This window comes from Lutra lutra, chromosome 8, assembly GCF_902655055.1.
Source record: "Lutra lutra chromosome 8, mLutLut1.2, whole genome shotgun sequence".
NCBI lineage: Eukaryota > Metazoa > Chordata > Mammalia > Carnivora > Mustelidae > Lutra > Lutra lutra.
The window spans coordinates 17446323-17459187 of record NC_062285.1 but is presented as its reverse complement, the minus strand read 5'-3'; the positions used below and the strand labels follow the sequence as shown (position 1 = coordinate 17459187).

Sequence of the window (12865 nt, the reverse complement as noted above, 5' to 3'; positions counted from 1 at the left end):
GACTCCTAAAGGAAGGTATAAATATTTCTTTCACTTTCAACCCCTGTCTTGATGTGGCTCCAAGGCAGGCCTTTCCCACTGGCAAAGGACATAGACATATGGGTATTCCCCGCCCGTCGTATTCATATCTCAGTCCACAGACGGAGCAGGTGCAGCGCCTACAGTAGCCTCGCAGACTCCCTTCTAGAAGTCAGATGAGTCTGCAACTTCTGTCCTCTGCCACTCTGAGGTCTCGAGGGAGAGAAGGCCACAGATGGACAAAACGTTTGGCAATGATGATCACCCAGGTGTGGCTCAGAAATTCAGAGCACTCATCAGGCAAGAGAAATGCTTCTTTTATGAGAGTGTGGCTGCAAGTACACAGTGCTGGAGACTGTGCCTTTCAGTGGCTACGCGGATGTGGCATTTTCCTGACGCATTCCTACCCGTGGCGTAAGGCCGGCTCTCTAGGTCACCGGCAGCCACGCTCTTCTCTCATGTCCAACAGAGAAGTTCGGTCTGGCGCCTGGACTGGTGGCTTTCAAATGCTTGTAAGTCCACAATGACACAAGCTTCCATCTGAATTGGAACTGAATATTGACCCTCCAATCTCTGAAGAGTCACCTTGATTATCATCGGTTCTTATCATGCTCACTATAGGAAGCTAAGACAATCCATTACTCTTGGGGCCAGCGTCCATACGCTCAGTGTTAAACTCACTGCATCACCTACATTTGGGTTTTTAGATATTGTTCTCCGTATCTTTCACACTTGTCCTGTCGTGGCTGGATACCTCGAGTCACCTGTTCTTCCAGAGCGGCTTCTGTTTTTTCTCAAGAGGATGCTCAGAAACTTTTGTTTGCTGGCGGTGCTTCCGTCCAAAAGTTGTGCTGTCAACACTACCAGTTTTTACTTTCTTTTGTCTTCTTTTGAGAAAGGTACTTGTAAACGATTCCACGGTGCAATCGATAAAACCAAATTTTATCTCTTCGCAAGGCCTCCTTACAACTTTGGCCTACACAGCCATGGGTTGGTCAGAGCTCTCCTACCAGGATAAATCAACGTGGTGAAATCAGAATTTCTAAAACAGACACAAGGAAACAGCCATAAGATCTGTTCCCTTCACTCTTGGGCGCTCAATAAGAATAACAAGTATTATGAATCCCCACCTTGTTGCTCTTCTCATGCAAAATGAAATGCCATTAAGAGATTCCCAGCTGACTGAAGGGTTCAGCAGAGAAGATTCTAAGTGATGTACTGCGACAGATAAATATTTATATCTCCACCTGGGAGTGCGAGCCTGGGCTCTGGCTTTTGGAAATTGCTGTTATTATCATGTTTCACTCATTTTTTTAGAGGTTTGAAGTGACAATTTAATATAGCGTCAAATTAATACTTCAATGTAAAGTCTTGTTTCATTTAATGTTTCTGAAAGGTTAAACTACCTGTAATCCTTATTGTGCCTCTGGCTATGTTTATAGCGCACTGTGACGACATGAAAGAAAAGAAAGGAAAGGAAAGAAAGACAGCCTGAAATTAAGGATTGCTTTGCTTTAGAAGGACCAAACAAATAAATAAATCTAAACTTAACTTGAATTCATGTTTTGGGAAAATGGTCTTTAAGGATCAGTTAAGAGAATTTATTTCGGTTTCAAACAGTTTTGAGGTGAAAAAAGGATGTAAGGATGACTACATTTAAGCTAATCTAAATACAAAACTACTGCTTTTCTTAAAATTGATAAAATCAGATTTAAAAGGAATAAACATTCCTCCGAAGCGTTTACAGACACTCTCAGTGCTGAGATAACGCAGAATATATAGAACATACCTGAAGGAAAACCCTGTTTGTTACGCCATAACAAGACCCAGAAACACCACGGTTGTTCAAGATGAAATGACCGTGTAAAAACGATTCTATCATAAGTGCAGAAGGCATTTATTCATTGACCACAATGAAAACGCAGAACTGCTGTTCCAGCAGCACCCTAAGGAGATCTGAGAGGCCATGGCCTCCACTAGAACCGCACCCTGTGGGAGGCATTCGTTGGTCAAAGAAAGCGAGTTCCAGAACCAGCCCCTTGCCCTTCAGTCAGGAGCTGTGCCCCCTGTGGCTTGTGACTGGGGTTGGGACGCCAGAAGTTCAAGCAGGTGTGCCAGGGAGCCAGGGAGCTGGGAGGTGCTAGATTCTGACAGAAACACGTTGTGCTCCCCGCTCATTTTCTTCAGCACAGATAAAACTCTCCAGACAACGCTTTTCCTAAAATAAGCTCGGAGGTCCTCTAGAGATGAAGCAATGAGCTCACCAAGACCATCAAACACAAGAAGGCAAGTATGGCTGCCTTTGGGGAAGGCCTTCCTGCCCAGCTGTGGAGTGCAGTCCGCAGCCTTGCTGGCAGCTCCTTCCGGTTCTACCTCCCAGTCACCCTGGGCCATCGTCGGAGCTTCCAAGGGAAGCACTCAAGAGCACCCCAGCAGATGGCTACAGCTTGGTTGGCCTGCGTGGTGGTCTGACCTGCCCTTCTGCCCAGCCCTACTTCTTCCCCCATCCTACATAGATAAATTTGATCCCTAGCCAACGTCTTGACCCCAGACTGTGGGGGCTTCTGCTTGGGAAGCTCACTCTGACTGAGAGGCAGCAGGACCAAGAGACAACAGCATCAGGTTCCCAGAAATGGCAGAGGTTAAGACCATCAGAAATAGAGCTTGAACAGTCATGCATAAGCCATTAAAAAAATAAAGGATGCAATTTCAGAGATGAACCTAACACAGGGAACTATCAGGAATGAACTGGCAGATTTTTAAAAATGGAACGTCGATAAGGAAAAATGGCATTTCGAAAATAAAACCCCACTGGACAGGTGAGACAACAGAATAGGACAGTAGAGGAGAGACCTGGGACTGGCAGAGCGGAGGAATTTCCCCAGTATCTCATGAGCAGGGATGTCTAGAAACAGAAAACAGAAAGCACAGTGACGGACGAGCTGTGGAAACCAGAATGAGAACATTCTAGCTGTTGGAAAGATGAGAAGAGACAGACGGTGTATAAAGAGAAAAGGATGACGGAATTTCGAGAAACTGGAGGAAATCCGCTGTGGGCAGCGGGTGTTGGTGAACAGGTTGGGCAACTCCCCAGAAACCTGAGAACAAATGGGTGGGACCTGGGAACTGAGGGCTCTGATCATTCCATTAGCAAGCGGCCACTCCCTGCCTGCAAAGTGGAGCTCAGCGGGGTGCTCCCTGGGGACCCAGGAGATGGCAAAGGCCTTCCTGAGGTTTCTAGAAGAGACGCCAAGAAATGTGTCTGTAGCTCCTGAGGGCAGAGGCCCTGCTGGGAGCTCAGCTGCAGTAGCAGAGTTCCAGGGGATTCCTTGGACTTGAAACTCTAACCCACTTTTCAAATTTTAATTGACCTCTCCTCAGATCGGGAACCAAAAACCCAGGAGCAGACTCAGACTATTTCTCCAGCTCTAGAAAGTAGACAGCGCCTGCCACGTAATAAACTCCATCAGCGTCACCTGGGAGCAGGTTAGAGATGTGGCATTTTGGGCCACCACAGACCTTCTGAGTGAGAATCTGCATTTCTGCCTGGGTCTCGGGTGTTGTGTCTAAAGTCGAAGTATGAGAAGCACGGATGCCGTATGTAACTTTTTCTCCTTCTGCGCAACACCCAGCTGTTTTAGCTGTTGGCTTTTAGGGTGCCTCATTCTTCCAGTGATGACACCAACACCCCTGTCCCTTATGGGAGGATAAAAAGAGATGTGAGGTACTAGCTAGCTTATTTAACAAGGAATTCAGATGTTTAGGCATGACATTCAGATTCGGCTCAAGTTTCTAGTTGTTTCCCAATGCAAAGGATAAAAAAGGATTTGGGGGTTCCTTTATCGACTTTAGCAGTTTATCGTTTCAGTCATTTGAAATAAGAAACAAGTAAATTTAAACCCTCTATCTCAAAAACTTAAAAGATACTCTTAATGATATACTTTTAGACATTTCTTCTTCTTCTTTTTTTTTTTTTTTAAAGATTTTATTCATCTATTTGACAGAGAGAGATCACAAGCAGGCAGAGAGGCAGGCAGAGAGAGAGGAGGAAGCAGGCTCCCCGCCAAGCAGAGAGCCCGATGCGGGGCTCAATCCCAGGACCCTGAGATCATGACCCGAGCCGAAGGCAGCGGCTTAACCCACTGAGCCACCCAGGCGCCCCTAGACATTTCTTAATGATGTATGCAGAAACCTGCTTCCTCTCCTAAAACTTCTAAAATTTTACTGACACTGGCCCAGAATTTCAGTTAGAGCTGAAGCTACCTGATGTCAGAACTCCCAATGATTTTAGGGTAGTGGGGGGAAAAATCATCTTAAGAGAAGTAAGACATTTAAGCAGGCTCTTGACTATTGTTTTCTTTTCAAACGTTATTCTAACACTGGTGAACTAGTCAGTTGATAATCATCATTTATAAGACCCAAGTTTGTTCTAGCCTAACAGAAATTTGAATAAAATGGTATTGACACCAAAAATTTAGGTTATTTTCCCAAATATAACAAAGAAAACCAAATAAAGTAAAAGAGACTTATAAATGTTTGCTTTGCTTAACAGAAATTCTCCTCTGGTCTGAGAGATGATGCTGAGTGGAAATTATGGCAGGATTTGGGCTGGAAGTAAAGACTAAGGTAAGATGCGGGGGTTTGGGGAAAATTCTAACTCCTTATGGTTTGAATCTTCATAATTCTGCAACAGTGCCACATGATACCAGAAACCGGGCCCCCTAGTGGATTGACCAGAGTTAATGATTTCAACACTGGGAGGTAAGAAACTGAGTAGAAGAACGGTCTCAATCTTATTCAATCATTGATAGAGCACTTACACCATACACCAAGTTGGGCAGGTTGTAAATATCAACTCACCTAATTAGTACAATACCCAATAAAGGAAGAACTATTACCCAAATTTTATAGACAGAGAAGCAGGCGTAGAGAGGTTAAGTAACTTGCCCAAGGTCACACAGCCGGTCAGGGGCGAAACTGCAGCAGACAGCTCCAGAGTCTGAGGTCTGAACCACCTACCACACCGTGTCACTGGTGAGGTTGGCTTGTCAGAAGCTTAGTCCCAGGAAGGATTTATTTAAACATCTAGCAAGGTTCCACTTCTCCAGAGTCTGGCCTTGTGGTGATTTTAAACTTCCAGACTATAGCTGCAGCTCTGGATATATTCCATCAAAACAGAAAACAATGAAAGCAAAGAGAAGGGAAAAGAGAAGCCAAAGGGCCACAGAATAATGGCAAACATTGGCAAGTCTAGCCATTGGCTCCACGGGACACACCCTCTTTGAGAGCCGGGCCCGTCCACTGACAGGCAGTTGGAAGAAGCCTCTCTGCTCGTCCAGACCAGGCAGTTCAAAAGCCCAGCGAATCAGAGGGTAAAAGCAGCAAAGAGCAAGAGGAAAGAGAAGAACTGACGGTTGCTGCTGAAGCAGAAAACAGAATTTGTAAGACTCAGCCTAAGTCCTCGAATTGGCCCAGGCTTTCATAAGGTAGGAAGAAAGGCCTGATGTGCATCTCAAATGCCTGTGAGCATCACTGAGAGAACCACGAAGCCTGGAGAGACCCTTCCTGGATCACAGGTGACGAGGCCTGTGTCCGACCATGTGCAATAGCTACACCTGGGGATGGGCGAGGCTGAGCTCGCCACCACGTCACATCACCTGCCCCCTGTGTGAAGGTGGTCCGTGGGAGGACTGGAGAGGAGAACATTCAAATACTGCCTGGAGAAAGCCGGGCCGGCAGAGGGTCAGGGAGCCCGGGCAAACTGCATCCTCCCTTGCGCAACCGTGGTGACTAAGTGTAATTGTGTGTCGGTGTGGTTTCAGCAGCCCGTACTGATGAGTTTCTTTTCAAGTTCTGTGAAATTCTGTGTTGCATGGGCATTTGTAAGGATGATGCTGACTGTGTCACATGTCCTCCCTGTGGGGTACTCCTTAGACCAAAACAACCCTGACTGATCCTAGTGCCAAGAACAGTTCCAGTCCTCCTGATCAACCGAGTCATTCGTATCTTCAGGCACAGCAGCTGTGTAATGGACTTGCTCGGGTTTCTCTTTCCACTTTAGGTCCTAAGAAACTCAAACTCCCCGTCCTCATGCAAGCAAGCATGCTGGCATCCTGGCATGACATTTTCAGCTCATCCCAGGCTCCATTTTATGTCTTTGCCCTCTCCTTCCCTCTTTTCCCATCTATGTCTTATGTTTCAAACTTCCTTGAAGGCCACCTGAAATCCTTTCTGGTATTAGGTCAAAGGTAAATCCATGAATGAATGAATGAATGAATGAAACATCCATAGGGAAACTGAGCTTCAGAGATCACCTAAGTAGCCATTTTTTAACAAGCCAAGATCTAGGTCTCTTGACTTTCAACTAAATGTCATTGATATAAATTGCATTAATAGCGGTGATTCTCAATCATTAAGATACTTTAGATTAGATTTAAAATACTATTTTTAAGAAGAAGTAAAAAGCTAGACGTCGGATAACAGACTTTTCTGGGTAAAGAACATAGCAAGAAAATAACTGTTTTCTAGCAGTGGAACGAAAGGCAATCTTTAGCACTGTGGAAGCCCCAGGAGCACGTCAATAGATTTATTTTGATCCCCAATGTATTTTATGGAATACTGATGACATGTCAAATCTGCATGCGAGGTTACAGTGACTACCCCAGAGAAAATGTTTCAAACAGTGATTTCTGGAAAGTCAAAAAATTCTGAACTCAAAGTTGTCATCAGGAAGTTGATGTTTGAATTGCATGTCACATTTTATTAGAACGGTATTGTAGCCATCTATCAGAATAATATGTTTTCATCAGTCACTAAGGTATTACTTTGCTTTGAATGTTCTGAGAATATTTAAAGAAAGAATAAAAAGAATGTCTAAGTATGACATTAAGTTCCAGAGGGGGAGAAATGAAACAGTAGACAGTTTAAAAGGTGAATAGTTAAAAGTTCCATCTTGTAATTCAATTCATTCAGAAGCCTGTGCCGTGGTGTTCTCACCCTCACTCGTATTATCCTGCCATCTTAAAATGTCCTTTGTATTAGGCAACAACGTAAGTGCTATAGAACAAATTTCAAAAGGAAGAGATGTTACAAAAGATTTTTTAGATATTCAAGGAATTTAGTGGCTCACTAATGTTTTTAGAGAACAGATTAGGAGCAGTTCCCGGTTTCCAGAAACAGAATACAGCTCAAAGATTTTTAATAGATTTCAGTGCAAGCAAAATGCAATCGATCGCATTCGCAGAGACAGGAAGGAAAAGCAACTGCCCGTGATGTCAGAGCATCAGACGTGACCATAAAGTAGGGAAGCTGACTTTTAAACAGACATCTCAGAGCTCACAAATCCAAACGAGCACCGCCTGCAAAGCCGTCACCTTGAGAGGCCGAGACTTAATAATGTTTCCAAATCCTTTGGGTAACACAAGCGGGGCCCTCAGCACTTCATTTTGAATACCCTCTGTGACAGCCAATCTTTACCTGTGAGGAGGATTTGGAGCTATTTAGATAAAAAAATGTAGCAGGAGTCTAAAAGCAAGTGTGTGTGTGTGTGTGTGTGTGTGTGTGTGTGTGTAAGATACCAGTTCTGAAGATGACTGCTGTGATGTTGGTCGTATTCATGACAAAGATCACAACTGCTCAAGATGCCTGTGTGACCTGATGACGACGACAGTGGCTGATGCCATATACCGACCTGCCAGGGCATGGCATATGCTATACTGAGTATCTGATGTGCCTTCTCCCGCTTAACCTCCAACCTCCAGGCCTCCAGAGTCAGGTGTTGTTATTACCTCCATTGTCTAAATGAAGAAACGGAGGCTTTGGAGTCCAGAAGTCACATGGTTAGTAAGTGACAGGGCTGGGATTTGAACTCAGGAGTGTCTGACACTGGACTTCGTGCTCTTATGTCATAGTAAAACCTTTTACAGCTCCAGCTGGGACCTGGGTGCGTGCGCTCTACCAGGCACACTTAAGTTGGAATTTATTGAGATTGAGAGAAAGAGAGGGGAAGGGAGAGAGAGTGAGAGACAGGGAAGGAGGGAGAGAGAGAGATCACTGCTCCCACAGGTAGTTTCATCTTATTCCCTGGGGATTACGAAGGGAGAACACTGAGGGGCGAAAAGGAGGCAGGAAGTAGACAAACACCAACTTTCTTAAAATCGGCTACTTTTCTCAGAGTGGGGTGGACCTCTTTGGGGCTGGGACAGGAAAAGACAGAGAAAGCAGGATAGGATTTGGAGGTATTTCTGGTCAAAACACTTCTGAAACGTTGCCAAATCTTCAACCGAGTGATTTTAAATTCAGAATGGTAATCATCAAAACCATTATGCAAAAGAGTATTTACATGAAATAGTATTATATAAATATGAAAAGCATTATATAAATAACTACAGATTTTTACAGTACAAGAATTCCTAAATGTTAGCGATCAGTAATCTAGCCATGGGAGTGTTAATAAACCCAGTTAGAGGAGATTTTTCTGTCAAACGTGTTCTCATTTCCTAACTATATCTTTGGCCTTGGTCATAATTCATTGTGAATGTTAACGTTCGCAAGCGTTTCAAATGGAGATAAATTACCTGGTGGTATTTCTTCAGGATGTTGTGCATTTCGGCCACATCTTCACTTGTGATGGTCTTGATGATGTATCTTTTGTCGTAGGAAGTGTGGAATCGAGCCCCACTGCGCGCTTGGGAGTCGTTGGGAAGGGGTGCGCTCCTGGTCAAGGAATTCTTCCGGTCAGGATAAGGTGGGGGGAGGAGGAAAGAGACGGGTTAGAGGCACGGCTTTCTGATTTCCAGATCATATGTTGTCATCACAAGCTTTCAAACACATTTATGTTTGGAAGAAACTGGTATATCCTATAAGTAGGATGACAACATTATATATTCGTCGTAACTCAAATTGCTAGTCTTTGAAATGACATGAAAACAGCCTGGATATATACTATGCTTCTAATGTCCTTAGAGTAGGCTAATGCCTAGAATTACAATCAAAGTTATTTTGTTGATCTGGTTCTTTTCTGAGTTGGACAAGAGAGCTCAAATTTTCTTCTGAAGCAAATTAGGTTCCAGTCATGAAAAGAATTTTTGTCACATTCCCTGAGTGGTTTCCTTATAGGAGGGTATTCTGCCAGATAGTAGGCGGGAAACAGCTCTCCTCATTCTGATACCATCCCCATGAAGTGGTTACTATTCATACCATCGTAGTTTTACAGATGAGGAGATGGGGACGAGAGAGGGTTCATCACTGGGCAAAGGTCCACGACTAGTAAGGGGAAGTGTTGTTGTCATATCTCCAGTGTGGCCGGCTCAAAGCCCCAGTTCTCCACCAGTAAAGCACTCAAAACCACGCTGTCTGTGGCATGCCTTGGGAGGAGTCTGGGCAGGTGTATTCTAAACTAGGTCCTCACAAGACTCTGATTTGGTCCATCCTCCACCCCCCCTTCAGCCATTTTTGAGAACAGCTTAGCTCCTGGGGTGGTGGGCAAGAAAGGGCTCTGAGCAGGGGCTCTGGTAGCACCATTCATTCCAGTATCTAGCTGCCACTACTGACACTCTAGGTGGGTAATCCATCCTAAAGTCTCCGCTTTTCTCACTTGTGACTTTCTTGTTTGAATCTCTCATTTTCTTTGTGTCCAAGAAACCGCTCCCACTTCCTCACACCTTCTTACTCTGGTCACTCAGACTAGGATAACCTCTAACATCTCGGGAGTCTGGACCTCACCCCTGCTGCCTGTGCTCCTAGGTATTGACCCTCCTGTCCTGCCTGGCCTCACTGGGTCACGTAGGAGGGATTCAAAGGCAAACACACCTTCCCTCTCCAATTTCCTCTCCAAAAGTGGGCATTGGAAAGCCCCACTGAATGTCCACTAAAGGGGACACAGATGTCTTTAGAGAGGTAGGTGATCATGCATCCATGATGGATTTTTGATTAAATTGTTCCTTTCAATCTGGTATATTCAAGTCTCTTTATACTTTCCTTCCTTTCTCAAGGAAATCTGACAGGATTAAGCCCTATGAAGTACAACTATGTCACAGGGGTAGTAACTCAGGAAGGTCCTTCTGGTGCTGAGGGAGTGGCCCGCCGGCATATTCTTATCTCCCAGGATGCACCCTGGCACGACTGTCCGCACTGCCACATCCTGCGACAGCGTATCTTGATCAGAGTGCTGCCAGGGACACCTGTCGAGTGCAGAGCCAAGGCTGCCAATGAGCTGAATTTGCTTTCCTTAGGTTATTAGGAAACTGGAGAGAAGGGAAAAAAAAAAAATCGACGTAACTTCCAATGACGTTAAATAGCAGGATCTGGAAGTGTTAAACTATTCTTGAGACAACTGAAATCCATTCGACAGACTGAGAAGGATGAAAATAATTTTCAGGGTGAAAATGGCCATATTCAAGAGAGTCTAATTCTCCATGACATTGGTTTTTTGGTCCTCAAAAAAAAAAAAAAATTTATCCTTCACACTACTTCCTACTAAGAAGAAATAAAGGAGAAAATCAAAGCGAACTCCTTGGGATTTTAAACACTAGCAAAAAAAAAAAAAAAAGGCAACCATTGCCATGGGCTAGTGGTCTTATATTTTCCTCCCATACATTAACCTGCAAAGAATTATTCAAAATAACTTCTTTTTGGAAGGGGGCAGGGTAGGTAAGAAAGGCCACCTGTGCTCAGCAAAGGACAGGATGACAGCAACATATTCATTAATATCAGATATTAAAGTCTAACATTCTATCACAGACCAACGGGAGAGAATAAAATTGAAAGCTGCGCAGTAAGTACTTCTTAAAATTTAATGAGCCACCAAGTTCGCTGGGGATCACGTTGAAATGCAGATTCTGACCCCAAAGGTGTGGGCGGGGCATCTGAAGAAACAGAGGACACTGACAGAGTTGCAGCAGGTCTGTCTCCCTGGTTAAGAATCAAGAGTCTGCTGAATTGTGGCTCTGATGTGTTTTGTCTGCACAGTGTGTCAAGTCCAGTGCATTGGTGGTACCTGCATAAACACCTTTCCCACTATATTCTGTCCCATTCTGGTTTGGTTAAAATAGGAAACTTTATTTTATAAATATTTTTAAGATTTTATTTATTGATTTGAGAGAGAGAAATAGAGAGGAGGGAGCCCAAGGAGGAGCAGAGGGTGAAGGACAAGCAGACTCCATGCTCAACACAGAGCCTGATGTGGGGCCTGATCCCACAACCCCGAGATCATGACCAAACAGAAACCAAGAGTTGGACGCTCAACTGATTGAGCCACACAGGTGCCCCCAAGTGGGAAGCTTTATAGTGAAAAAGAAGACTTTGTTGCATTCACTGTAGTAATTCAGTAGAGAAATGTTTAATAACGATATGTACAAGGCAATGTATAGGTTTCCATAGGGCTAGAAATGACTCATCAAATAAGCAATGGCTCTTCAGCTCAAACGTTACCTCTTTTCAAATTCTTCGTCTTCCCTGTCAGTATCTAATATACTGATAATCATTTATTCTAGACTCTGCATTAGCATATTGTCCATGTCTTAATTCTGATTATAACACTTCACAAATTCTAATATTGGTTCTGCCTCAACTCCATTTTTCAATAATCACATGAGTAGACCCAACCCACAGTGTCTACTTCCAGCGTGTGTAAGGATTTTTTTAAAGCTCTTAATTTTCAAATAATCAAAGAAGTAAGGAACACTTTGTGAAAATTAAGAAAGTACCTTTATCACTATGAACATAAAAAGATATGAATCACATTTCCTGAAAGCCTTAGACAAGCAGAAAATCAGAAGAGTAAACAGTATTTCACACAAAATGCACAATTCTTGGAATGGCTCTAAGGCCAGGAAAAATCCAACTCATTATTTCATCTTTATTTTCACAACATTCCTCTGAGATAGGAAAGGCCAGATGCATTTTCCTACTTGAAGATAACCAAACTGTGGAGTACAAGGGAGTCAAGTAATACGCAGGCTCCTCCCTAAAGCTTCCTCTGAGGAAACCAAAAGGGGCAATTTTCAAAGACTAAACTTTTTCCATTACTTAACATCACAATCATTGACTTTCTGTGGTCTTTGAAATAAGGTAGAAATGTGTGTGTGTGTGTGTCTCTCTCTCTCTCAAGGCAGTACTGTGTAATGGTCTGCCTTCTTCAACCCTTGGATTTAGCCTCTCTGAGCCTCAGTTTCTATGTCTGTAAAGTGATCAAGAAGAAACCAGGGGAGAAGGTGAGCTGAGTGAAATCTCCACCACAGACCTTTTATAACTCTAAGAACGTATTTACTCGAAGGCATGATGCACGGCTCCAGGAACTATAGATTCACCTCAGAGGGTGAGTGGAACAAAAGTTCAGTCAGAAAGCTACGACCATCACCTCAGCAGAGGCATAATGATGGCTTAGGATATCTGGGCCATGATTAAAAAGAAGATGGCAATAGTTCTTAGGACAGCATGAAAATAAAACTTCATAGATTCTAGACATTCTCAGGACAATTTTGGCAAGACCAAGAAAATGAGCGGAGAGAAGGAAATCAGGGCCATGTTTTGAAAGGAGTCACTGAGCGACCTCCATACAGTCTGCTATGTAGCAAAACTGACTATTGAAATTCTTCAGTGTGCTCTGCCCTGTCACAAGGCAAAATGACCCATAGTATCATAGAGGATGGTTGGGAGGTCAAGAGGACGGCTTGAGAGAAGCAGAGCTTGGGAGGGACCTTCGGGAGCCCCCATAGGGTTCCCCCCATGTGTAAATAATGCTCATAATCAAAGAGCATGACTGTTAAAAGCAACCTTGGAGATCATTCCAAACCATTCAACTTAAAGGTAAGAAAACAAAACCCAGACAACGGAAATGACTTGCTTG

General features: G+C 43.8%; 1 protein-coding gene across 1 annotated transcript in view; it reads right to left on the bottom strand.

The window, feature by feature from the left end:
• PIP4K2A (phosphatidylinositol-5-phosphate 4-kinase type 2 alpha) overlaps positions 1-12865 on the bottom strand; it is a 174484-nt gene that overhangs the window by 40195 nt on the left and 121424 nt on the right. The window contains exon 4 of the mRNA XM_047740564.1: positions 8595-8747. Coding sequence (XP_047596520.1) covers positions 8595-8747 — 153 coding nt within the window. The remainder of the gene's footprint in view (positions 1-8594; positions 8748-12865) is intronic.